The sequence below is a fragment of the Chaetodon trifascialis genome, chromosome 13 (assembly GCF_039877785.1).
Source record: "Chaetodon trifascialis isolate fChaTrf1 chromosome 13, fChaTrf1.hap1, whole genome shotgun sequence".
Lineage (NCBI taxonomy): Eukaryota > Metazoa > Chordata > Actinopteri > Chaetodontiformes > Chaetodontidae > Chaetodon > Chaetodon trifascialis.
In genome coordinates, this window is record NC_092068.1 from 14620833 (window position 1) to 14644757 (window position 23925).

General features: G+C 41.9%; 1 protein-coding gene across 3 annotated transcripts in view; it reads right to left on the bottom strand.

Annotated features, from left to right (window-relative positions):
• Positions 1–7042: 7042 nt before the first annotated feature.
• The window catches only part of LOC139340901 (ligand-dependent corepressor), a 30820-nt gene continuing 13937 nt past the window's right edge, over positions 7043–23925 (bottom strand). Inside the window, exons 5-7 of one of the 3 annotated variants that reach the window (XM_070977021.1) lie at positions 23177–23497; positions 22958–23054; positions 7043–13771 (exon numbers count right to left, since the gene is read on the bottom strand). In XM_070977021.1, coding sequence (XP_070833122.1) covers positions 9007–13771; positions 22958–23054; positions 23177–23497 — 5183 coding nt within the window. In that variant the 3' untranslated portion in view covers positions 7043–9006. Of the gene's footprint in view, positions 13772–15049; positions 20753–22957; positions 23055–23158; positions 23498–23925 lie in introns of those variants that run through there. The other 2 variants (XM_070977022.1, XM_070977023.1) reach the window with 2 other exon arrangements.

The window sequence follows — 23925 nt, forward strand, 5'->3', positions numbered from 1 at the left end:
TGCGCGTGCCTCACAGCAAGAAGGTTGCCGGTTCGATCCCCGGGTCAGGCGGGGCCTTTCTGTGTGAAGTTTGCATGTTCTTCCCGTGCATGCGTGGGTTCTCTCCGGGTACTCCGGCTTCCTCCCACAGACCAAAAACATGCTCATTAGATTAATTGATGACTCTAAATTGTCCGTAGGTGTGAGTGTGAGTGTGAATGTTTGTCTGTTCTTGAATGTGGCCCTGCAATCGGCTGGCGACCGGCTCAGGGTGTACCCCGCCTCTCGCCCATTGTAGCTGGGATAGGCTCCAGCCCCCTGCAACCCCAAAAGGGATAGGCGGTATAGATAATGGATGGATGGATCAGAGACGAGCCCACTGCCAAAACTGATGCCAGCAACTGGGAATTTACTGCGTACCACTTCTGAGTGCTAAGCTGTTTTTTGGGGGGCCTTGATGGGTGAAAGAACTCGGTGGGAAGCACTTTTTTCAGGTTTCACATGGCCTGCAACAACGGGACAGACCAGGTCGTGTTGCAGTCGTGTCTCTGGCCAGCTGGCAAACATGAGTCCAATATTAACTCTCCTTTAAGCTCCACTTTGGCCTCCACTGACTCCTCAGAAAAATATCTGGCTCTTTAGCTGCTAAATTCACCATAGTGAGGCTGCAGTTAGTAAAACAAAAACGATGAGCTGAAAGATTCTGAAATGCTCCTTTTAGCCGAGGAAGGAACTGCATTCAGGTAATTATTTTCTTCATTTTCAGGGCATGAGCATTTGTACGTCTCCAATCTACATCCAACGTCCATCATGAACAAACAGTCACAAGTCTGCTCAGAAATTAGGAAAAATAAGCTCCAGAACTTCCCTAAGAATGATGTTTTCTTCAGAATCTAAATACTTTGCTAACTGGTAATTCAACATACTTTTAATTGTGCCAATTAAGCTAAATATATACAATACATATACAAATGTATACAAATACAGGCTTTTTAAAAAAAGGAGCTTAAGTTGTAGCCAAGGGCTAACTAACAGACTCCATGTTAACAGCTGAAAGAATGAAATACATGTACTCACCATAGGAGCATAGAAAGACGCTTTCTTTAGATCCAAGAGGAAGGGACAAGGTCAGCGAGCACTCAGTGGTGAACAGCTGAGTGCTTACAAATAAGAAATCTATCCATCTCAGTGGGATTCTGCCTGTTGAGGTTACCACCTTGGACACCAGGGATATTTCTGTTTCACAGACATCACTGTTGTCTGAGGTGGTAACAGTTAAAGGAGTTTTTAAAGTGGTTAAAGTAAAGGGTGGTTACGTCTGTAACATTTGCTGTGTTGTCTCTCCAGGTTCAGTTGCATAGAGGACTTTTGTATTTCACCATTAAGTTGAATGAACCACCTCATGCCACATTGGTTTTGGTGAAAAGTTGTTCATTCACCCTCTATTTTCTGCAGGGACCAAGGTGACAGAGGCCAACTGTTTACCAATCTGTCCCACAGTGGGAGCTTCCTGTGGTGCTCAGGACTCCCGCCTGTGAGCCGTATGCTAAGTCATGGCAGGTCCCCATCACGTGAAATGCCTTCACTGGCTGCACTGAGGCAATTCACAAAGCTGGCACACTTACCATGAGGGTACAGTTTGCCAGGAGCACTGGTGCCTCAACTGCCCACTTCTCATGAATGGAAGTAAATATTTACATGGCAGGATATGAAGGGGTCAATATCAAGGGGTAAGAATTGCTTGTCATTATCACCATTTTTTTTTCATTGTATTTGCACAATTAATTGCACAATTGTACAATTAATTGTGCAAAAACAGAGCTTTTGTGGGATGCCAGGAGGCAGCTATGACACCAGGCTTTTCACACACCCAGTGTGGCCATTCAGACATTCACACTTTTGCATTAAATGTGCTTAATTCAATTCGAGCGTATGAAACCGTTTAGCTTTCACCTCGCCACTTGGTTCACTTCCTTTGCGCTCATTGGTAGTTCACTTCTTCTTCTGTCTCATCATTTGATCTTTTCCCCTTTCCGAAGAAGCTCTCCAAAGACCTTTTTTTTTTTTTTTTAAATCATTTTTGCTAACTTTTGAGCCTACTTTTTACCAACATATCACAGAACCAAGACTAGTGGTTTGACAGGTGTACAGAGGCACAGGCAGATGCACCTGATTTTCAAAATAAAACTTCTTTCAGACTCTGATGCTCAATAAAATATTTTTTGTTCAGTCTTTCTGTGCGGCCCAGTACCAAATGGGACCGCTGCTCTAACGGACTATTTACTGCACTGACTTCCTGTAACTGTTATCATTATCAGTGTGTGTGTATCCTGGCTCAGATCCCGGGACTGATCCCTGCCCTGGGTTGTTACTTTTATTATTGGTATTATTATTAGTGAGTGTGTGTGTGTGTGTGTGTGTGTGTGTGTGTGTGTGTGTGTGTGTGTGTGTGTGTGTGTGTGTGTGTGTGTGTGTGTGTGTTAGAGAGAGAGAGACAGAGACAGACAGAGAGAGAGAGACAGAGAGAGAGAGAGAGAGAGAGAGAGAGAGAGAGAAAGAGAGAGAGAGAGAGAGAGAGAGAGAGAGAGAGAGAGAGAGGTGTTTCATGAGATGCTTGGGCAAGATGAGCCCCTTCAAGTGCTTAATAACAAATTTAATAACGTATGCGCCACAGACCAAGTTGTGTCGAGGGCCGGTCGGTGGTTATGAACAAGCTCTTGGGCTGACTTTTTTTTTTTTTTTTTTTTTTTGCCGAATGCATTATGCCGGCTAGACCAAAGCGAAAGGGGTTGGTGTGATGGGGCCGCTGATCGACTGTCTGGTATTATGGGCTGGTCAGACGAATATTTAAAATAAATAAAAAGTGGCCGACAATCGGCCCAAATAGCACGTCGGCCCACCGGGAAAATGCCCGCTATGCCAGATGGTCAGTCCACACACACACACACACACACACACACACACACACACACACACACACACACACACACACACACCAATAATAATAAGAATAAGAATAAGAATAAGAATAAGAATAAGAATAAGAATAAGAATAAGAATAATATTATCAACAACCAGGCTGGGATCCGACCCGGGACACACACTGATGATAATAATGATGGTAACAGCTGGGTCAAGTCAGCTTGAATTAAAGGTATGAATCAGTTTTTCAGCATCTGACCCGGGATCCGACCCGGTACCTACCAGGTCCGACCCGGAACTTTCCCGGGTCGATCCCAGTAAAGTCCCGGGAAATTTCCGGGTCGGTCCCGGGTAAATTCCGGGTCGGTCCCGGGAAAGTCCCGGGAAATTTCCGGGTCGGTCCCGGCTAAGTTACCCGGGTCCGACCCGGGACCAGACCCGGATCCGACCGGGACAAGCACACATTAATAATAATATCAATAACAACAATCCAGCCAGGATCTGATCCGGCACACACACACACACACACACACACACACACACACACACACACACACACACACACACACACACACACACACACACACACACACCAATAATATGAGAGAGAGAGAGAGAGAGAGAGAGAGAGAGAGAGCTGATGAAGACCCTGACGTGGCAAACATATCAGAAATTTTGCGCATTTGGCAGCGTTGGCTTGAAGAGCCAGGTTCTTCTTGTCTCGCAGTTTTTCTGCACCTCCTTTTCGTTTTCTCTCCATTTTCGAAGATCCTAACAGATTACGTTACCAACGCAAATGAGGGGAAATGTTTCATGATATGATTGGGCGAGATGAGTTCCGTCAAGTGTCTCTAGCTCTTGCACTGACTTTTTTTTGCCAAATGCATTATGCTGGCTAGACCAAAGCAAAAGGGGTTGGTGTGATGGGGCCGCTGATCGACTGTCTGGTATTATGGGCTGGTCAGACGAATATCTAAAATAAATAAAAAGTGGCCGACTATCGGCCCAAATAGCACGTCGGCCCACCGGGAAAATGCCCGCTATGCCAGATGGTCAGTCCGTCCCTGGCCTCCACTGAGAAACCCGAGCCGGTAACATCTGAAAGGCCCAATGCCGGCATTCCCACAGACCCCTAAGCGCTTCAGCGGACCACCACACAGACACGGTAAAGTTACCAGCAGGAGAATATATGTCGGATATTATCATGGTTGAATTTTGCGCACCAGGCTACGCGCTGTTGCTTTGTTTGACCTTTGTTTTTATGTCAGCCGCACAATATGAAAACTACAATTTCTGAAATTTCCCCAAGGAGGAGCTCATGCCCCTCACGGCTGCGTATGGATTGGCTTTGGACGATAACGCAGCAGAGAGGTGGACGTAATCGTAATCGTAATCGATTTGGAATTGAGTCTGCGCTTGCACCGGCTTCTTAGGGACAGCGTGAGATACTGCATGCTGCACTGTAGCAGCAGCAGCACACATGAAGAACCGTCCTTTGCAGGAAACCGGGATCTCCGCGTCTACTGGTACGTTATGATGAGGGCGTCCTGTCAGAAGAAGTGCAGGACGCACTTCCCCGCGCTGCAGTTCCCTGTCCCCGGCAGACAGATCCTGGAGGACTTCAGAAGAAGGTCCCCCTACGGGTATCTGCACTTTGCGCACTTCAGGGTGAGACACTCTGTTTTAGGACACCTTATATCAATACATCATACCCGTATCTTCATCATCACCCCTGACAAATGTTTTTAAAACTAAAATTATTTAAATTCTACACAGAACATACTGTACAGCACTGGTACCGGTCCGTGAGCCATTTGGTACCGGGCCGCACAGAGAGACACACACTTATGATGATAACAGTAATGATGATAACAACAACAACCCGGGCCGGGATCCGACCCGGGATCTGACCCGGGACACACACTGATGATAATAATAATGATGATAACAGCTGGGCCGAGTCAGTTTGAATTAAAGGCATGATCTGGGATCGGGATCTGACCCGACACACACACACACACACACACACACACACACACACACACACACACACACACACACACACACACACAATAATAATAATAATAATAATAATAATAATAATAATAATAATAATATTATCAACAACCAGGCTGGGATCCGACCCCGGACACACACTGATGATCAGAACGATGGTAACATCTGGGTCAAGTCAGCTTGAATTAAAGGTATGAATCAGTTTTTCAGCATCTGACCCGGGATCCGACCCGGTACCTATCGGGTCCGACCTGGAACTTTCCCGGGTCGGTCCCGGCAATGTCCCGGGAAATTTCCGGGTCGGTCCCGGCAATGTTCCGGAAAATTTCCGGATTGGTCCCGGGTAAATTCCGGGTCGGACCCGGGTAAGTTACCCGGGTCCGACCCGGGACCAGACCCGGAATAATAACAATCCAGCCAGGATCTGATCCGACACACACACACACACACACACACACACACACACACACACACACACACACACACACACACACACCAATAATATTAATGATAATGGGGGGGGGCGTCGGTGTTGTTGTGTGTTGGAATCCTGTCAGAAAGGAGGAAAACAGTCCAGCTTACCGTAGGTTTTACTGCATGTCCCTGTTCATGTCGCCACCACTGCTGTCATCGGCCACAGGAGCTGATGAAGACCCTGACGTGGCAAACATATCAGAAATTTTGCGCATTTGGCAGCGTTGGCTTGAAGAGCCAGGTTCTTCTTGTCTCGCAGTTTCTCTGCGCCTCCTTTTCGTTTTCTCTCCATTTTCGAAGATCCTAACAGATTACGTTACCAACGCAAATGAGGGGAACTGTTTCATGATATGATTGGGCGAGAACTTGAGTTCCGTCAAGTGTCAGTGAATTTAATAACCTATGGGCCGCAGACCAGCGTGTGTCGAGGGCCGGTCGGTGGTTATCGACCGGCCCTCGACACACGCGTTACCGACGCAAATGAGGGGAACTGTTTCATGATATGATTGGGCGAGAACTTGAGTTCCGTCAAGTGTCAGTGAATTTAATAACCTATTATTAAATGCCGCAGTGGTGGCGACATCGAACAGGGACATGCAGTAAAACCTGCGGTAAGCTGGACTGTTTTCCTCCTTTCTGACAGGATTCCAACACACAACAACAACACCGACGCCCCCCCCCCCCCCCCCCATTATCATTAATATTATTGGTGTGTGTGTGTGTGTGTGTGTGTGTGTGTGTGTGTGTGTGTGTGTGTGTGTGTGTGTGTGTGTGTGTGTGTGTGTGTGCCGGATCAGATCCTGGCTGGATTGTTGTTATTGATATTATTATTAGTGTGTGCTTGTCCCGGTCGAATCCGGGTCTGGTCCCGGGTTGGACCCGGGTAACTTATCCGGGACCGACCCGGAAATTTCCCGGAACTTTCCCGGGACCGACCCGGAATTTACCCGGGACCGATCCGGAAATTTCCCGGGACATTGCCGGGACCGACCCGGGAAAGTTCCGGGTCGGACCCGATAGGTACCGGGTCGGATCCCGGGTCAGATGCTGAAAAACTGATTCATACCTTTAATTCAAGCTGACTTGACCCAGATGTTACCATCATTCTGATCATCAGTGTGTGTCCTGGGTCGGATCCCAGCCTGTGTGTGTGTGTGTGTGTGTGTGTGTGTGTGTGTGTGTGTGTGTGTGTGTGTGTGTGTGTGTGTGTGTGTGTGTGTGTGTGTGAGGATAGATCCTCCAGAAGAAAAAACACTGGTAAACTTTTAGTTTATTCAAAACTCTGCAGCTCAACTATGCAGAGAGCACATTAGTCTACTTTTAGCTGTTCTGCACTGACTTCTTATAACTGTTATTATTATTATTAGTGTGTGTGTGTGTGTGTGTGTGTGTGTGTGTGTGTGTGTGTGTGTGTGTGTGTTTGATATGTGTACAGAGGCATAGGCGGATGCGCCTGGTTTTCAAAATAAAACTTCTTTCACACTCTGATCATCAGTAAAATATTTTTTGTTCAGTCTCTCTGTAATGCCTGGTACTAAATGGCCCATGGGCTGGCACGGTCGGTCCGTGGCCCAGTAGTTGGGGACTGCTGTGTTAAATTACATTAAATCAGTGGTAAAAAAAAAAAAAGTCAAGGAACAAACATAAAAATTCAAACATCTTTATATCAACTCCAGCAAAAATACAAAGATTTTAACATAAAGATGTATCATTCTTGAGATTACCACAAATAAAGCAGTTATTTCTTTCTAATATACAAAATCAAAATCTTTAAATAGCAACGGTAAAGAATAAACATGTTCAAGTCTGATATTTGGTGGGCTGTTTTAGGTTCGCTAAATTCATTAGCCTACATGTAGTTCTTAAATAACAATAAAAACATGACAGACATGTTTTGCAATTACAGATGATTTACCCTCTAAAGAGAAATGACCATCATAAAAAAATAACACTGTGCTAAAAATTGTATTTTTCCTTGGACAACACACTAATGTAAGTTACTACTGTGGAAGTAACGAAACTTCACATTATGAGAACATCTGACAGTCAATGACAGTAAAAAAAATAATAACATAATAATAAAACTGCACCATAGTTGGATACACAACTCAGAAGTGTGACTAGACAACCCCAAAAACTTCATATCCAACTTGTGAATAATCAGGAAAGGTATTCATCACCCTGTAATGTGCCATTAATGCTTAAGAGGCCACAAACTTTGTTCATATTAAACAACCAAATATACATACTTTCAAAGCGTTTGCTGCTTGGGATCCTGGCTTGTGCATCACTTTTTCAACAATTTTTCCAAATCATCTTAGATGGTTTTTCAGTCTAGCTTTTCAATGGGCACTGAGTGTGCACACAGTCTGAAATGGGCTTTGTATATTCAGAAATGATGGGCATAAATATAGTTCAGGGTTTCAGTTCTGGGAAGGCAACAGCTCTAATGTATGAGTTGCAGAAGCTGTCTCCACATTAAAAAGACTTAACACATGCAGAAACAGGTACAATACTCATAATGAAGTCACTATCAAGACCAGAGAACTGTGGGTGCAATGGTCAGAAGTGAGTGCAGAGGTACACAGTGATGAAAACCGACCCAAAACAACATAAAATACACCAGCTTCTGTCATGATACACAGAGCACCCTGTTATGTTTTAACAATTCACACTCGGATTTGCTTTAACATCTAATACAACTATAATAAGAACAATTTTATGCTAATGCTCTGGGAAAATGGGCACATGAAAATAAAATTCTCAGGTAAGAGTAAATCTGAACACCTCAGTCAACATAGCAATTTCCAGATGAAGCATGAGTCGCACGCTGTGTGGAACGGAAACCACTTGCACACTCTACACATGAAGCAAATGAATGTTGACCGCCTCTCCAGGAACTGCAAGCTGTTGTAACTAAAGGACAGGGGTTTTCACATTTTACACATTCTATTATTACTTTACACTTCATAAATAAGGCACCTGGTCACAACAGTCACATATTCACAATGTTGCGATTGGAAGACAGGCTGGAGATACAAGCTGCCTACTGACTGTAAGTAAAATTCTTATTCAAAAGCTGATCTCCATTCTCACAGCAAGCTCTCTGAACAGTAAATGCAGTGCATGCTATCATCTAAAACAATTATATACAAAATAGCAAAAAAAACAAACAAAAAACAAAACAAAACAGGATGCTGAATGAATTTACTGTCACCTTGATAACGGCACCAAAGCTTGATGTTTGTCATCCTAACTATTAAAATGAGGTTTAATAGGCTACTGTTATCTCCAGCCATGTCATTGAGTGCTGAAACATAAAGCCAAACAGCAACTACATCTGACAGACATCATGCAGGACTTGTGTGCAGTCCCTGAACAGTGAGCAAATGCTCAGCAAATAATCTGTCACATTTGCATTTTCACACTGAAGCTTTACAAAAGCATAAATGACTTTCAAAATCAGTTCCTTCTTCACACATTTGCCTCCTGAAAAAGGTATCCTGTGAAGAGTTCGGTGAGAAAAGAAAATAGATACTTCTGGTCCTTCTGAATATATCCCAGATAAAAGAAAATCCTCTAAATAAACATGATCTGTCTCTCTACAGGTCCACTTTATTTTGAGAGGGATGTCCTGGTGCGCTTAGCTGGGGTCTCTAAAAGCTCCTGACCTCTCTTAGTTGCCGGTTTTGTCGCAGCGTGTGCCAGACTTCTCTTTGCAGGGACCTTTAGAGCCCCGCTTCTCGTCAGCGCAGGTTGCTCAGCTTTCCTTACTGATTTAGATGCATTGTGTGTTTTCATGGACTTCGTGGCCCTCTTTGCAGCATGACCGGGGCTCACACTCAAAGGGACTGCCGCCTCCATTTTTCTCTGGGATCTTGTTAGTACCTGGTCCGGTGAGGTCGGTACACTGACATCCATGCTCTGCTGCGGGGCCTCAGCAGCATTATCGGTACCTTTGATTTCAGCGACTGAAGTTTGTGATGATTCCTTTGTTTGGATTTTTGCAGCATTCGCCTTGTTCGCAACAGGTTTTTCCACCTCAATTTGTTTTTTATTGTCTACCTTGCTTTTAGATGCATCGACAGGTTTATGTTGAGATGTTTTTGGAGACCCTAATCGCTGAGAACATCTCTTTGGCAACTCTCCTTTCTTAGTTGCATCTCTTGAAACTCTACTACTGCTCTGGACCTTGACTGCCCTCTCTTGAACAGGGTGCTTGGTACTTTTTTTGGCAGCCAATGTTTTCCTTCTTTCCATTTTTGCTGCAGACTTCCTCATTTGTTTCCCGACAGGTATGGGTGATTTCTGTGCCTTCAGAGATGGTTTCAGATTTGACTTAGCAGCAGACTTTGTGGTGACCAATCTTTTCATACTGTTGGTTCGTAGGGTTTTTGAGGCCTCTTTCAGTCTTACGTTGGTTTGCTGAACCTGCATCTTTTCTCGGATATTGGAGTATTTCCTCAAGATCCTTGCACTAGCTGGATTCTTTGACTTTGAGGATTTCTGGGATTCACCTATCTGCACAGGGGTTTCGGAGGCGTGTGACTTAGTCAAAGTCTGAGTAGTACTTGGAAGTTCTCTTCTCTCTTTCCCTTTGACTGCATTTGCCTCTTGTTCCAGCGCTTTAGCAATCAGCTTCTGACTCTTGGGGTTGCTCTTTACAGGAGAGGCGATGGCAAACTTCTTCAAATGTTTCTTTAAGCGCTCTGCCTGTAGGCTTGGAAATACCCCTTGGGAGGTTCCTGAAGCACTAGACGAGCTGTGGAAGCACAGCTGAGTTTCTGACGGAAGACGCGTATTCACCTTCTTGACAATGACAAGGGACTTTGTTTCTGTTGATTCAAGGAACCAGCGACAAATACTGGTGAGATTAAAGCCTTTCATGAAGAGCATTTGGACTGGTGAGTATTTCTGGTGCTCTAAAGACTTTGTTTTTCGTGCCCTTCGCTTACTTTTCCATATGGCTGCCTGCCTGTCTGCTTTGTTTTTGTATTTTGTCGTTGGCTGACCCTCTTTGTCCATTTGCACCCATCCTTTTTGCATCTTGTCATACTTAACATTCAGATTTGAAATTAGATGCTGGTTTTCTTCAGCTGTCAGAGTCTCAAAGAACTTGTTAGTTTGTCTTGGGGGCTCATGGCTCGGTGTAATGACAGGGCTGGCTGAGCTGTGGGGCAACACAGATGCAACATACACTGGATGGGGTTTCACCTGAGCTTTAGTTATTCTTTCTGGCATTACTCTGATAGGAGAAGCTATATCACTCTGTCGTCCACTTACAGTAATAGCACTGGTAGAAGGTGCAGCCAGTTTTTGTGATCTCAAAGCTAATTTCTTTTTGTCCACTGGTGGTGACTGAGTAACAGACTGGTGGGACATTTCAGGCTTACTACTCTCCCTCCTTAATGGCATTCTAGTGGGTTTGTCTGAAATGGAAGAACTGCTATTATCTCCACTTGCAGACCTGCTTCCTAAAGATGCTACATTTGGCTTCTGCTGCAAAGCAACATCACCTGCTTCTGCCTCCTTTTGGAGAACCCGTTTACTTCTTAATGGCATGATCTGTGTTTCAGTCTTGACAGGACTTTGATCTTCTAACGGACTTAATACCTCTCCGCTATGTTGCTGTTTCTCATCCTTACTCTCATCTACTGCAGCCTTTGCAGACCTTAGTTTCTGTTTGGCCTGCAATCTACTGTCACTCTCACTTTTTTGTATTTCTTCCAAGGTTGTCTCTAGTGGCTGAGTTTTTTCAATGTCTAATTCCACACTTGTATCTGTCTGAGTTTTTTCAATGTTCAATTTCACACTTTCACACTCTGGGACTGTTTTCTGTTGGGACTGCTCAGAGGCTGCAGGAGAAACTGACCTAACTGGAGAAGACGTAACAGGAAGTGGAGAAGGAAGTGGGAGAGAGGGAAAATGCTCTGGAGATGGAAGAGCATGGGTAGCAGTAGGTTCTGGAGGTGAAATGGAAGCGACAGCATTTGAATCAGGTGGTGATAGTACCGAGCCGGCTGATCTAAGTTGCCGTTTTGACTCAGTGCTCTGAGGACGATCACCAGGCAGATCAGAGAGGACAGGCAAACTATCCTGATCTCTCTGAACTCTCTTTTGTTTCTGGATTTGTTTGGTCCTTAAAGGAAATTTAGATGTTGGGCTTGACGGTGTGGCAGAAGATGGTTCTTTCTCCTGCTGAATCACAGGAGTAGTCTCAACTGATTCTACAGGTATGTCTGTTTCAGGTAGTTTGTCCACATTTTTGTTTTCAACATTTGAATCAATGACTGAATCAAGAGAGTTCTTGTTGGGTACATTCTGACTAGATTTCACTGGGGTTTTACTAGGTGATGTGCCACTGTTACTTGATCTACGGCGCAGACTTCTGTCAGAGGCCGATATGGGTCTACCATTGACATAACCCACTACAACTGTTTCTGTTTGTCTTAACCGCTTTGGCAGCGAAATTACAGTTCCTCTTTTTCTACGCCAAGGGGGTAATTCCTTCAAGAGTGCGTCAAGTGTCTTTGAAGATACGTCATAGTTATCATTATCATCTTCAGTCCCTAAGGGCACAACACTGTCAACTGCTTCAGATGTTTTCATTTCTGGTTCTTTCACCAACACCTCCTCTGCTGAACCTGTGAAATGAGACTCTTCTGTCACTTCAGAGCTGTCAATGTGTATCGGAGTCTCTGACTGAAGTTCCTGAGGTTGCTCGTCTTGTACTTCCTCCCTTTTATTTTCCTCTGTCTCCTCCTCAGCTTGATTCACCGGTGATGGGGCGCTATTCTGCTGGAGAACAGGATCACTGTTGAGCAGTTTTTCTGATGAAAGCTGGGGCACAGCTTCCTGTGTGGTAATACTCTCTAAAGTTTCCACCACTGTTTCTGCCACTATTTGCTCTGTACTTTCACACATGTCCTCTTGAGGCTCAGCCTCATCATCTTTCTCTGCTTCAAATGGAGCTTGAGCAAAACTTTCTTCGCTTGCGGTTGTCATCCCTGAATCTGCAGCTGTTTCCTGTTGTACATCTGTGTTCATATCGGTTTCCTTGTTCTCCATTGGAGATCTTGTTGGAGATGGAGGAACAGATTGCACCTTGCTCTGACACTGATCAGTCTGACTAGTTTCAACTATAACGTCTACTTCACTGGCTGCTACCTCCACCATATCTCCTGTTCCTGGTATTACACTGTCATCTGACTCTTCTGTGGACATTTGTTGATTCATTGACTCCCTGCATGCTCCAGCAAAAGGCATATCCACAGGTGGTACACCATCAGGCTTTGAAAATATTTGTTTTGGGGTGACCAGTGTGATCAGCTCTGGCATTGGATTAGGACAGTTGCCCCTCCCAGCCAATGTACGGACAGTTTTTAACTCCCAGATTTCATCTGAATACATATGTCCTCTGGTGCTTTTTCTTGCATTGCGGCGGGGGGGCATGCTGCGCTGCTGTTGCTTATTGCGCTCTGTAATTGGTATGTCAATAAAAACAATGTCACAGTGGCCAAGATCTGGGTCAGCCAGTCCCCTACAAGCAGAGTCCCTTATCCGATGATCAGAGGCCCTGATGGTCTTCCTGGCAGTCCTTGGAGAGTCTGAAGGAATGGTCATGTGGACTGAAAACAGTTTTGCTGGTGTATCTTTGGCATGCGCGAGTGTCTCTCTCTGCCTAGCTTGGTGTGTGTGACTGGCCTGATTGTGTCTTTTCACAGAGGGGCTGAGTCTAGCACTATGAGTCTCTGTTCTGTTGGATGAATTTGAGTTTCCCTCTCTGTCCTCCATAGTGTCAGAGTGAGATGAAAGAGAGGCATTGAGAACACATGACAACTTCTTACCAGCAGCAACATTGCTTGTCATGATTTTCATCTTCAGAGGTGCATGATCACCATGACGGCTGTTATCTGCATCCACCGGATTAGCGGTGGTGATGGTGGTGGCCAAGGCCTGGTTACTCCCTGACCCAGGGCTGCGAAGATCCAAAGCAGGGCCAGCAGTAGCAGATGTTTTCAGTGACACTGCATTCTCTGGAACTTTTTTCATTGCACAGCTGGTTGGAATAGAATGGGACATATCCAGGACTTCTGACTTGGGAGTGGATTCACTGGGAAACCTTAGATCAGGGCACGCCTTCTCAGGGGTGACTGCACTGGATTTTGCAGTGGGACAAGCAGTTCCCTGGATCCCAGAGGTAGAGTTAGAGTCTTGCTGTGTATTGGAAGATGCGAGTGCTTTGACTTCCGTCTGAAGAAAACCTATGGCATCTACTATCTGTCTCTGATGGTGGGGGCAGAGTTTGGCCATGAAATGTTCCAGTGTGGAGGTGGACTGCAGGTCTTTCGCCTTGGCAATACCCAAGTCTGGAGACTCACTGAGGAGGAAAAAAGAACAAAAAAATATGTAACTGTCCATCAAGAAGAAGCAACATGGGTTCATATGATCGATTGGTATGTGATTATTACATTCATGCAGAAAAATGTCCTTTCACCTCTACAAGACCCTAATAAAATAGTCAAAAAGTGATAGAGCTGAATACAAGCATGAAATAATTCACAAATGTATTACAGTGTTTATCATTGCATATTTATTAGAAGAATAGGTGATTTTAAAAGTGAATCTTCCATCCAGTGAACTTGACCAATTACATTGTTACAGCTATTACATTTTTCTTCTTCGCACAGTGGTGCCTTTTGTTACAGTATACATCAAGAAAATTTCACACATGCACAACATATTTAGTAAAGGTGGCCCACTTTGATTCAAACAAGTCAAACACATGTTTATCACTTGAAAGAGCAAATACATTAAGGGGAAATATAGAGTACATGATTTTTCTCAAGTTTTCATGTATTTCATGACTAGTGCAAAGGGTGACATTTAGATACAAGTGCTCTACAACTTAGGACAAATAATAAAACAAATATTAAGTGTGACTGAACATATGCAAAATTATTTATTCTAATACCTGCAAGGTTTTGTTTGTGCCAATGCATATCTAAATTAGTCACTCAACTGGGGGCCCATGTTCCTGTATTTTTGGCTAAAGTTTTGTCAGTGAGGTAGGTCTCTTACAAAATCCTCCAATACCTTTGGAGCATTTATACCATCACATTACGCCAAAAAAAATATTTATCTTATAACTCTGAAAAGAGCATTTTCATTGTAAAAAGTCATTCTCAAGCTACACTGTGGTCTTTTTAACATGAAAATGAACATACAAATTAAACCACATCTGGATTCCTGAGGTGATGTGTCACAAGGCTATGTAGTGTAATGAAAAAGAGATATAGCTTTGCACACAGTGTGTACTGCAGAGCAAGAGGCGCCGGCAACTGTAAGATGAATATGTAGAAACAAAAAAAAATGATGTTCTGTGTAACTTGTTCAAACCAGATGACTACATTGCAAAATTATGTTTTAATTAAACTAAAACAATACTGCATTGCCAAATGCCATGCTGGTAACGGTTTCATGTGGACATAGTAAAGCTGAAATCTGTCACTTTTCACATGTTGCCACCTTTGACCAATAGAAAAGAGGGAGGAATATCTAGTATTAGGCTTGCTCTGTAGCTTCAACTCAATATTAGTTTCGAGCTATGTGGCATGGATCAAGTAGGTAACTTGAATGTGGATTTTTTTTTTTTTTTAAACCAGTATCAACTTTGTTTTAGTGTTTGTTTACTCCACTACATGCATGGACAGGACAGTTAATAAACAAAACATTACAGAATTCAGCGTTAAACCACAAAGGTTACAATACAACCTTTCAGGTGAATGCATGTACTGTAAGTGAGAGGAGTCTTAGGACTTTTTGTTGAAATCTTCAGACATGCTGTTCTTAGGATCTTACATTGAACAGTTAATTAAATTAAATATGGGCTGTTTGAGGCACGGTATAAGAGAGGAACATGTTAATTTAATACCATTGGTCAATATCTTACCTGCACTGAGGTCGTATTGACATTCATAGTGTAACATAGTGTAAATAATAAAACTGTAAAAAGATGTACTAAGGTTTTTTGGCTCCAAACACATCATGTTTTGTATATCATGCCAAAATATCTCAAGTGTAACTTTTAGAGATTAAAAAATAAATTTTAGAGACTAAAAAAATAACATTTGCTGTAACTGGAACCTGACGTTTTTTGTTTTTTGTTTTTTTTTTGCTAAGCTCATTAACTTCACATCCCTGCTTGCTCCAGGGAGTATAGAGGAGTACCTGAATAAGGAGTGGTAGGTGTTTCAATCCCTGAGGGTTTCACTTTCACTTAGCATTGCAGTAAAGAACTGACACAAAGTACATGCCTTTTTCTTCCAGAGGAATAAAATAACTAATCTAACAATCAGATGCAAACCACAAAATTTCACAAGCACACAAACATGGATGTGTTAAGTCATCTGCGATGTCCATATATTGTACATTAGGGACACAAATAATCTGGCAATTATGAGCTACTGTATGGGGGATTTTATCATACATCTTCAACGAGCCATTAACCAGACTGGAACTGGTTTAGCGATATCTCAGGTTCACATTTAGTCTACTTGATACATTGTTGACTTGACGGTAAACACACCAACACGCCAGTATTTTCAACAAAACATCCTCAAAGATAAACTTCACTAAATACAACTAACTTCCCACTGACACATATGATTTAGTCCAATCATGCAAAATATACCCAGTGTCATTCCTTTGTACATTATAAATGTTAAATCAAATATACAAAATCTGTATATACTTTTTTTAATGGACATGGATACTCTTTAGTTATGTGAAGAGCCACACAATTTGCAGTTGTGTAAAGACCTTTGTCTTCATACATTGTATTTATCAAGCAAAAGATACCCAACTTGTGTCAGAATAAAGAGGGACAATCTTAAATGTTATCCCACACATCTATCATGTAAGAAGTTAAATATATCTTTTAAGCATTATCTACTTAAGCCTATAAACTTATGTGAGTACTGTTTTGTTGCATTAAAGCCATTTACATTCATGGTTACTTAAGTGATGATGAAACCATTAATTAATAAATATTGATTAATAAATACTGCATTATCAAAATAAATCTAAAATAATCATCAGTTTGAGTAGGTAGGTAGGGAGGTAAACTCTTCCCCCACTTTAGGAACAAAGAGGTTTCTCCAAACCAGGAGATCATCAAAAATGTTTTTGTCACAACTGTCCAAATAAGAAGCTGCTGCATCCCCACACCAAACAGAAAACATTAAGTAGATCATGGTGCAATTAACTACAAAGATAGACTGAAATATTTACATTTAACTTTGACAGATTTTTCTACTGTCTTTACCAACTTAATGACAGCTCTCTCTATAAGCGATTCACCTTTACTCATAGAATTTTACAATAAACTGTGTTTTGTGTACATGAGAAATTGCTACATGAAACAGCTATGAGAACAGTAGACTGTGATACGGGTTTTACAGATGAGGTAGTTGACCATTAGATTTGCTACAATACACAACAAGGAGAGCAAATACATGTTTTACCTGTAAGTAAACCCAAAGCGCTGGTAAGTCTTTAATGTATTAATTAAAATGCATTAAACACTTTGAATGAGAACATTAAGTGGGAGTTTTGAGTAATGCTGGATGATTGTCAATGCAAGAATAATTAAATTAACGTTAGCGAATCAGCAACAGGCTTTTACTCAATCGTACATATGTGTTAGAAGCAACTGCTTTGTTGAATTTTTTTCAACCGAGTTATTCAGACATTTTGTGAATATGTATAAAAATTATATGCAATTCAAAGTGGTTAATCTGTTACAAATAATGAAGGTTTTTATCTTAAAGTGAGAGGAAATGCAAACCATATTAAAAAAATAACTAAAGAATACCTGCATTTAGAGCAATTAGTGGCTGAGAATAAGAGACAAATTAGTCCATAAGATTACCATCTAACATAAAGTTATAATTTTGTTAGAGTGTTATTAAATACAGTATACGTGTGCAAGTCCCTGAACTATATTTTACTTCTGAACCAACTCTGACTTTAAAATGTTTACAATCTGAGTTAAATGCTTGCAGTTGAGGAATCATTTTTTAAATCAAAACATCCACGTTCATCTAAGCAACATTGTATTCATCTAAAAGGCTGCAAGATTTGCTAGAGATGTGTATCAACCTGATAAAGAATAATGGGCCATGATCCCATATTCTGGAATGTCCTGAGGTATAAGTGATAATGCACAATGAGGTGTCCTGATAGAGCATAATAATGGACAAGGCAGAGTAACATGGTGTTCCCCTCTGCAGAGTCCATCAGGCAAAAATTCAATGAAAATGGTATGTAATGGAAACAGAGAACACGCTTTCTTTTGAAGTCTTCAAACTTATTAAAATAACAGCACCATGAACCAACCTTTTGTTACTAGTAGCGGAATTGGTTTTTAAGAAATGATGTCACTTTTTTTTTACAATGACAAAAAAAGGAACTGAACTATCAGCTATGATCCCCACAATTACTAAAAATAAAATCATAGAAGTCTACGTTTGTCTGTTACTGCACAAACGTTAACCAAAGTTAATCAAATCTAAGTGGGTTCTCAAATTCAATGCAGCCCGAGATGATATAATCATCACTTTTCCACTCCACTGGGATGAGAAACATACTTTCCTTGAATTTTTGCCTTAGTAACTTGAGAAATAGGTAAGTGTGGATTGAGGCATGATTGTAACAGTAGCTAACAAGTTTGCTAACTTGGCTAGCGAGCAAATGTTAGCAAGCTAGCACAGTCAGACAGTACTCTAGACTCCATCTACTAATATTGCTTGATAAAGTTCTGTTTTTTATAAAACAATGACTTTTAAAAATTACAATTACAATTCTGCACCTAGATTTTATTTAGACTCACATGAACACAGGACTGGTTTTATTTTGTTTACCTGAAGTAAACATTTTCAAAAATACCTCAATGTGTGTTAGAGGGTCAGGATTTAGAGATAAGCTAGTGCACCATTTGTGACTGTGAGACTGTGAACAATTAGGTCACTACGATAGATTATCTTCTCACAAACCAGGTGAGTGTTGTTAATTGACCTGACGAGACAATTCTTTATGTGCCGTGGGCAAGCAAGATGTGTATGTATGCATTTATATGTATAATGTTTTACATATGTACAGAAATACTATGTTTTTGCATTATTTTTATGATCCAAAGAGAAATTCTGCCTTTCTCATAGTCTTAGAGAAAGACATCCCAGAGATAATACCTGAAATCTGAAAAAGACGAGCCCTAAATCACAGAGAAATGAAATGCTCTGAAGGCTTACACTGGCACTGAAATGCTACTCATAACTTATTGTGGTAGGTTGTGAAGAATTAGGGAGGGACACACATACTTGTCAGTAAGACATCCTGAAATGTTACCTCAAAAGGGTATTTGGGTGTACTATCCTTCCCTGTTAGAGGCAAATTACATGAGGCAATGATATCTTAAGCATATCTGTAGCTGAGGTATATTTTTGTGTGTACTGTTATCCGTTATCTGATAGATGTTTTACTGACTGACAAGTGCTGCATCCCAATCTGAAATTGTCCTGAGTGCAGTGAAGGCAATGAAGAAAATCTAATACAACAAAAAATAAAGAAAAAAATGTAGGTGGCAAAATCTTGTCATGTTTGGGAAGCTAAGCTTAATTTGCATTCAAGGGGAAAGTAAAAACACACCGTGCTGTTCCACCAGACTAGAATAATAAATAAATGTTTTGGATCATAGTGTTTGGACATACTGGTTTTTCTGAACATCTCCACCATCTATTTCAGTCATAGAAGTGCATTTGCAAAACAGTGACAGACTTTGTCATCCATAAACACTTACCAATAATGGGTTAAGGGCATTGAACAGTACTGAGAAAAGACACTGAGGGGCGCCACTTCCTTAGAAATGATTCAATTTGGGTCTATGTGTTCAGAAAACAGTTATAGAGCCAGGAGTGATAATTTTCAAGACATAACCTATATAAATAAAGCTAAAGGAATAAACAATATACTGTGGTATATTCAAATTCTTAACAAATAGCAAGTACACCTTCTGGGCATATTATGTGGGGCAGGGGGACACCTGGAGTGTTTCAGATAGGGTCATACACAGACATAATTGTCTATTACTGAGCAAAAGTGAGAGGTAAAGTTAAATAAGCTAGTACTAAATATGGGTATTTCGATACTTACTTACTTAAAACCTTACTTACCAGTAAAGTTTTATGGAAGAACAAGTCAGCTACTACCACTGTCTTGCAAATGCATCATCTGTCTGATCAAAAAGTACATCATTAGTACTTTACAGTTACATCACTCATTTGAGGAGAGGTTTCCATCATGGAGATCATTCCCATTCTCTTCAGATGGACTCTCATTTTTCTCAGAAACTATGTGCTGGGAGTTTTGGAATTCTTTCCTCTTTGGGGACCTTGAAACATCCTGTTCCTCTATCTGGTTCATCAGCTTCAGCTTCTTTTTGGGGGGATGTTTCAAGGTCCCCATTCGTTCTTTTACTTTGTATTCCAGGGTGCTGTGTGGAATGCCATAGATCGACTGGGCTTTAGACACACTCATTTTTCCACCCATCACCACCAAAATAGCTTCTTCGAGCAGCTCCGTGTTGTACTGTCGATATCGCCCGCGCTTCTTCCTTGGCTGCTTGTTACCTAGGTCTGACTCTGAATCCAGAGGGCAGTTCACCCCCAAGGCTTGGCGGTCAGTGTCGTAAGGCCAGTATTCCTTCTCCAAACCTGAGCTACTAAGCCCTCCACTGCTCTTTTTCTGGATCTGCCTGGGTAGAATGGAACAAAGTGCCTTTCCCACACCGTTCTCACAAAGCGAACCTGAATACTCGGTGGACAGGGAATCCCAAGATTGGTCTGTTCCTGTGGACAAAACCCGCACCTGGGGAATCTTGAGGTCGAAAGATGGTGACTGAGAAAGGGAGAGGCTGCGGTCTCTGCATGCCTCCTGGAGGTTTCCTTTCTCATAGGCAAGTGACTTTGTCAAAAGTCCGGCAGCTTCCAACAACCTGGGTATGTCTTTAAGGCGCTCAGTAGCCTCACTGTTGGTTTTGAGCTTGACGAGGGCCCCAAAATGGGTTTTGGAATTCCGGGAAGCAGATCCATTTCTGAAAAGGTCAGTGGGTCTGGAGCCCTGGTTATGGCTGAGAGGTGACTCTGGGTCGCTCTCCAGATCGGCCTCCTCTTTGATGTGCAGCGAGTATGCAAGAGACGAGGAAGGCTTATAACGGATGGAGTGGCCGATATTCTCCCTCCTCCTCCCATCCTGTAGGCTCCTCATAAACAGCCCGACTTGTCCGTCCGCTCTCAAGGATCGCCTGATTGGATGGAAGGAAATTGGGTGTAAGCAGAGCTTGCACAGTGCCTTTTTTTTCTTTTCTAAAGGAGGATGGGTTGGGGAGGGGAGGATGTTGGCCACTCCTTTATTATATGACCTTGCTTTGGTAACATCACTATCTTTTAGAATAATTGACTGTATGGTAGTGTGTGTGACTTTTAAGAACAAAAAAGGCTCAAGTTTGACATTTTTTTATTTGCTTGCTGTGATGGCTGTTCACAAAATTTGCATCAACATAAAAAATGTGAAACAAAAAGAAAAGAAAGGGCAAAGAAACAATGAAAGTAAAAGCAAAGAAAAAGGCATTTATTGGAGTACATAAAGGTCTTCCTGTGGCTCAAAAGGCTTAGCCAGAAGGTGGGATTACTTGTCATTGCAGGAAGGCAGCATGGCATGTAGCTGTTAAGCAGGGCACAATAACTATGCCATACAAAACGACTAATGCAAATAAAGCTCTTGACATTTTGTGTGTGACGTTACCACTGAACAAGCACAGCAATAAAAGAGTAAGCCAGCAGAGGGTTGTTGTGTGTACCAAAGCTAACAGAATCACTGATGTGTGATCATAAAAGGGGGGAAAATGTTTTAAATGAAAGGGGAGAGTGCTTTTCTTTCCAAATTTATCAGTTAATCTCTAGAGCAGTCATTGTATAGACATTGCTTCGGAGTCAAAGGGCTTTTTTCTAAGCTAAGATCCTTGCATCAATATCTTTTAATGAAAAAGTAATAATAATAATAATAATAATAATAATAATAATAACAACAACAACAATAATAATAATAATGTAATATTCTAATAATCTAAATTGCTTATTGGAATTTTCTAAAGTTATTACTCTACAGACCATATAGATGCTAGTCATAGATGCTATCCATTTTTACACAACAATGTGCATGCTGTAGAAGTACAATGAAAATCAGAGGCAGCTTTATTCTGCTAGGAATGACCATCACTTTTAGATCCCATCAGCTCTCAAAGCAGCATAAGTGGAGGATGCAAAGCCGCTGGTGCTTAATTAGTCCAAATAAAGTTTTCATTATAGACACATTCAAGTCCAGATGAGTACAACAGTAAAAAGAGGCTTTGCTATCAAGGAAAACAAAACAGAACTGAACAACAAAATAAAATAATATTAGTCTCGATAAAGATATTGTCTGAAATGTCTGATTTACTTGAGAATGAAATAAACTGTAATTTGTCTACAGAGAAGATGATTAAAATTGAAAACAATGATTTGAGTGAATGACAGTTAAAAGATGTGTATATTTTCTACTACTTTGTATCAGTGGCTACGGTCTACAGAAAAAGATGGCATCTTGTTTACTGGAAGAGTGTATTATATGAAAACTACTCGTGTTACCAGCACAGACAGACATACAAGCAATGCTTACATGACAGAGAGGAACATGGCATGCAAATCTGAAAGAATTACTTTAAACTACTATTTTTCTTCATCACTGAGAATCTCTTGAGTCTCTTAAGACTAAAATTAATAAATAAACCCTCTATTGCACTTGTGTGGGGCTTCAGTCCTTAAGGAGCAGTTTCTCAAATTTATCCTGGAATCTGTCACAGCACTTTATGGAGATTTTTTGACAAAGGTGTTGCAAGATTTAAGAGTATTAGCAAGGCTACAGGTCCTGTAGTAAATCATCAGCATCAAGCCAGCCGGTGCTGTGCGAGAAGATAATGAACAGAAACCAAAAACGAGGCCATGCTAACTAAATCCTTTTAAGCTACAATAATAAAAGATGCTGCCCAGTCAACTGTAAGTATGCAGGGTAATTAATTTTGAATTGCGCATGATACAAACTGCATCCACAAGGACATGATGGAATTAGGTTTAAAAGCAGAGTCAAACAGCAGAGGCATATGGAAGATTTCCCTCTGTTACAGCTGGTAAAACCCTTTGTCATGTTTCCTGTTAGCACAACCCCATTTGTTACTGTTCATTTTCATCGAGCCACCAACTGGCTGAGCAATCTCCAGTTTCAGGACTCAAATTTCAGGGCTCAGCTGATACCTGTGCATTGATGGCACTGCACTTGACCCAGATAACATTTGTTATCTGTTAAATCTAATTCATTTTGTGGTCATCCCAAACCACAATCTAACATATCCTCAAAAACATTACTGCTTAAGGACTGGACACTAATAACACAAAGAGAAAGGAGCTTGTCTTACCCTTTGTGGGTGGATGTGGCTGGAGAAAGGTAGGGACTACGGACAGGCAGGCCGCTGCTGTAGCGATTCTTTTTGATAGATAAGTCAAGAACGCCATCTGTTTGAAAAGGGCATGGAAAAACTCAACTTAGATTCAACATTAAGTGCAGTGTGGCCTATCACCAGTGCACCACTTCAGTCCTGAATAAGTTGCTCTGTTACCGTGGTTTATGTTCACACCTTGGTCACAAGGCACAGCCAGGGGCTTCTTGATGGTAAGGTCAAGAGGAGCATCCTGGTCGGCCATGAGGAGCTTGCTAAGGACGGGGTTCTGGTTGTGTGCAGGCCCAGCCACTGTGTCAGCAGGGCTGGTAGAAGGAGGAGCCCCTGAGAGCAAGGGTGGGGTCGGCAGGCTTTGGTCAGAGAGAGGCTGAGAATCTGAGCAACTGTCCTGAGGGGGGCTGGTTTTTGAGGTATATTCGGCAGCAAATTGTCGGATCATTCTCTGAAGGATCTCTCGAGCCACTACAGGAATGTGTGGGTCCGAGAAATTTGGCACATCTGAAAGGAAAGAAAATATGGAGGTTAAGTGTGCGCGCGTGTGTGTGTGTGTGTGTGTGTGTGTGTGTGTGTGTGTGTGTGTGTGTGTGTGTGTGTGTGTGTATCTCTCACCCTCTATTCAGGCGCGAAAAACAAATATGTGGAATAAGTATGTAATTTGAAAGACACCATCATAAAAAGCAGTGCCCGTGTAACCTAACAAGCTTCGTGTCCTGCCCTGCCGGCTCGCCCTTTTTGCACAGACATTGATTAGTATGTTTTATACAGACCTGCAAGGCTGAATAACAGCAAAACATTCCCACTTTGAGCCGGCTATGTAAAAGGGGCTAGTGATCTTCGGTAAACATTTGCACTTACATTTACATACTAGGCGGTGGTTGACATCCGCCATCTTTTTTTTTTTTTTGCACTGAGCACATTCGCATCAT